Here is a 4,196-nt window from a genome sequence, read left to right on the forward strand (position 1 = left end):
GCTGCTCTGAAAAACAGGGTGAGTTTTGCCAGTAAATGAATGGAACTGCAGACTATCATACTAAGTGAAATAAGGGCAATCCCCCAAAACCAAAAGTTGGATGTTGTCTCTGATACACGGGTGCTAACACACAAGGGGACAGGGGAAGGATAAAAGATCAGTGGTTACACAATGGTGAGCCAAGAGAAGGGAGGGGAAGGGAATGGGAAAGACGTGGAATGAATCTGACCTAGGCTGCAATGTTCACATCAGAATACACCACAGTGAGACTCCACCTCATGTACAACCAGAAGACTGGGATCCTGGAGAGAAGAAGATACATCCATTTTGTATAAATGAGTCAAATTAAACTCTGCATATATAACTAAAAGAGGAAATTAAAAAATCAGGGTGAAAACTACTTTTCATGTTATTTGATTTGTCAGTATTATCATTTGTTATTTGGTTATATGAAGAATAAAAACATGCATGACTTACTTTGTTTGTTTTAGATTTTGTAGAGCATCAACATAGAATGTCCTCAGGGAAGAGCCACTATCCAGAACACATTTAAATTAGGGTGAATCTTACAGGACACACAACAAATTTACCTTCAAGAACTTTTGGATGGTGGCCCACTTTGAGGGCCAGCAGAGCAGCTTCTGTAGGAGGTGAGCAGCAAAGCTCTGGGAGAAGACCCTGGCTTACTCAATTGCAGCAGTGCCAGTGGGGAGGGGACAGCAGGCACTAAAGGTGTGGAGGAGGCGAGGGCACTGAGGATGCAGACTCAAGCATACAGGACACTTCTGTGCCCCACAGGCAATGTCTGTGGTGAACCTGAGTGCTGAGTTGGGGAGCTGGAAAAGCAGGATCCTGGCTTCCTCTGGGTCTGAGCCTGGTGCATAGTCCTAGAAATGCTCCTGCTAGCAGTCAGCAGGCAGGAAAGCTCCAGCTCCTCATTGGGTTTGACACAAGTGGTACTCGAGTTTATATCTTAAGACCTTACATTTGTCTATGACCTGCTGAGATGGTTACCAGAGAGAACTGGTCAGGAACATTGAGTTTAGGTCTTAAATTCAACAAAAGCTACTGTTGGACAAATACAATTCTTTCTAAACAAACACTAACAAAGTTGATTCTTTTTATTTTCCTCTTCTATTTTTTTTCAGGTTCTTAGTTTTTATTTTGTTTACATCTCAAAGAAATTAAAGAAGTGTGTTTTCATGGAGAAATGGAACCAAACTTCAAAGGATTTTATTTTGTTGGGGCTGTTACCCCAAAACCAAACTGGTCTACTTCTCTTGCTCCTTATCATATTTGCATTTGTTCTTGCCTTGGTGGGGAACTCCGGAATAACTGTCCTCATCTTCTTGGACCCCCGGCTCCACACCCCCATGTACTTTCTCCTCAGCCAGCTCTCCCTCATGGACCTGATGTACATCTCCACCACTGTTCCTAAGATGACATACAACTTCCTATCTGGCCACAGTAGCATCTCCTTTCTGGACTGTGGTGTGCAAATGTTCTTCTTTATAAACATTGCATGTTCTGAAGGCTTAATACTGGCCTCCATGGCCTATGACCGCTTTGTGGCCATCTGCCACCCCCTCCACTATCCTGTCCGCATGAGTAAAATCATGTGTTTGAAGATGATCATAGGTACCTGGATACTGGGGTCCATTCACTCTCTGGCATATACCACCTATGCCCTTCATCTTCCTTATTGCAGGTCTAGGGCCATCAATCATTTCTTATGTGAGATCCCATCCATGATGCCTCTGGTCTGTATGGACACCTCCGTCTATGAGTACATGCTATTTGTGAGTGCAGTCCTGTTTCTCCTCCTTCCTTTCCTTGGCATCACGGCCTCCTATGGACGGGTCCTTTTTGCTGTCTTTCACATGCGCTCAAAAGAGGGGAGAAAAAAGGCCTTCACCACGTGCTCCACACATTTAACTGTGGTGATATTTTACTACACACCTTTTGTCTACACTTATCTCCGTCCCAAGAGTGTTCGCTCACCGACAGAAGATAAGAACCTTGCTGTCTTCTACACCATCCTCACCCCCATGCTCAATCCCATTGTCTACAGCCTGAGGAACAAGGAGGTCCTGGGGGCCATGAGGAGAGTGTGGGGGATGTTCTCCTCCAGGAAAAAATGATCATGGCTGTCCATGCTTCTCTGGATTGCCTCTTTTGACACAGACTGTAACTCTCTCAAGTACTGCTGACCTATAGATGTATAATATAATTCACACATATAAGTAGATTTCTACTGAGATATTCATCAGTTAAAATTAATTAGATGATATATTAATTTTATTGTGTAAATATAATAATTATTACATGTGTTAGAGAGAAAATGTTATTGTTAATGCTACTACTAACAAATTAATCTTATATTGTACTATATAGTATACATTTCTTTTTTCATATCCCAATATTAATAAAATATTTGTTCTCATGTTGACAAGTGTAATTTTTATATATTTGACATGAATTATTACTGTGCTTGAATACCTTATTTTCAATCTAAATTTGCACAGCCTTGTGGGAGTTTTAGAACCCGTACCAACTTGCACTTAGCATATTTCAAATGTCCCAAGGTCATATTTGCCAGTATCTAGGGACAATAGGACCTCTTGGTAACTTGCACTTTTCTCCTTTAGGAACTGATGTGCTTTATTGTTCTATGTTCCTTTATTTGGGATAAAGAATTCTACTCTGAACTCTTTTAAAAAAGGCACTTGTTTTCTTTTAATTTTAGTTTAAATACTTGTAGAAATAATAAATTTCAAGTGGCCCCTAGGGTCCAACATTATTACATCTCTCATTGCACTTAATATGGAAAAAACATTCTTTCTTTGATACTATACTTTTCTTTCACTGTCTTTTTAATTTTTTTTGATGCTTTACTGGCCTTGGTCATTAATTTCAGTAGGAGATGCATCTTGGCTCTTATCATCAGTGGCTCCTCTCAGCAGCTCTTTGGGATCTTCTTTCCTACCACCTGGGGAATCAACACAGTGTGCCTCTCTCAGTTGCATGGCTGTCCCTCCCCAGCCTCACAGGCAGCCTGTGTCTGCAGGTATCACTGTGTCCCATCCTTTCTTATCTGTCTGCCTGTCGATTCCATAAGCCATCAGCCACATGCCCAGCTCTTTCCTAAAGGTAACTCTCTGTCCTGTCCCATTTCCCCAAACCCAGGCTTATGAGCTGTCTTGAGGTCCCTTGACCTGACAGTACTGGAGTGAATCAGCACATCTAGCTGAGGTGTGACCAGTGATAACTTCTATGAATTCTATCTCATGCATGTGCTTGGCATTGTTTTTGATGTACACATTCAGCCTGATTCCTCTGTGTGTCTGAAGATTTTGTGGGCCACCAGATATTTTCAATGTTTTTCTTTTCTTTTTCAGCAGGGATTCCTTTTTTTAAAATTCCCTTTTGTTTAAGAACTAGGGCTGAGACAATCAGATGCAAATGTCAGATTGCACATAACTCAGAAATTCTATGGAAAGTAAAGAGAAGGATAATAGTGATGGAGGAAGATGATCTCATTTTTAAATATTTAGGAGTAAATGAAAGAAAATTTTATAATAATTTAGATCTGAAGCAATGAGATTGAAGGGTTCAGTTTTAGGCCCAAATGCCTATGGCCTCCAACTTACAGGACACTTGTATCCACACTGTGTCACCTCAAATGATGCAAGCACTCAGTATTAGAGACTGCAAAAGCATCTACTATAGGAAGTAACTGCTCTTCTTCCAGAATTTAAAGAGAAGTAATAAAATGAGTTGTAGTGTTAGATAAATTATATAACAAAAAATTAATCATTACTACAGTCTACATTATGACACTGCTGAACCACAATTGTGATGAGAAAGATAGTCTTCCTTCAAAAGAAGATAGAAAAAAAAGTACACATTTGGTTTTTTTCCTAAATCAAATTCTCGTAAATTAATATATGATAAAAATATATATACACACTGTGCATTAAAAAAATCATCCAAAGAGACACCAGGTGCTATAAAATCTTTCTGTCACAGTTGGAGGTGAAAAAATGAATAACATGAAATAAAATATAAAGACTATAGATTAACAGCTGTTTTACAAATGACTGAAATGATGCATAAGCCATAGGAAATGGGGTACTGTGAGGTGAAGAGGAACTGGATAATTTTCCCCAAGAGGCATCAGGGTCCAACAGTCAAGA

General features: G+C 39.9%; 1 protein-coding gene across 1 annotated transcript; it reads left to right on the plus strand.

Annotated features, from left to right (window-relative positions):
* Positions 1-1,202: 1,202 nt before the first annotated feature.
* LOC143400243 (olfactory receptor 2L13-like) lies at positions 1,203-2,141 on the plus strand. The gene has a single exon (XM_076857543.1). It carries the CDS (start codon positions 1,203-1,205, stop codon positions 2,139-2,141), a length of 939 nt encoding a protein of 312 aa, XP_076713658.1.
* Positions 2,142-4,196: the final 2,055 nt, after the last annotated feature.

This window comes from Callospermophilus lateralis, chromosome 5 (genome assembly GCF_048772815.1).
Source record: "Callospermophilus lateralis isolate mCalLat2 chromosome 5, mCalLat2.hap1, whole genome shotgun sequence".
In the NCBI taxonomy this organism is placed as follows: Eukaryota; Metazoa; Chordata; class Mammalia; order Rodentia; family Sciuridae; genus Callospermophilus; species Callospermophilus lateralis.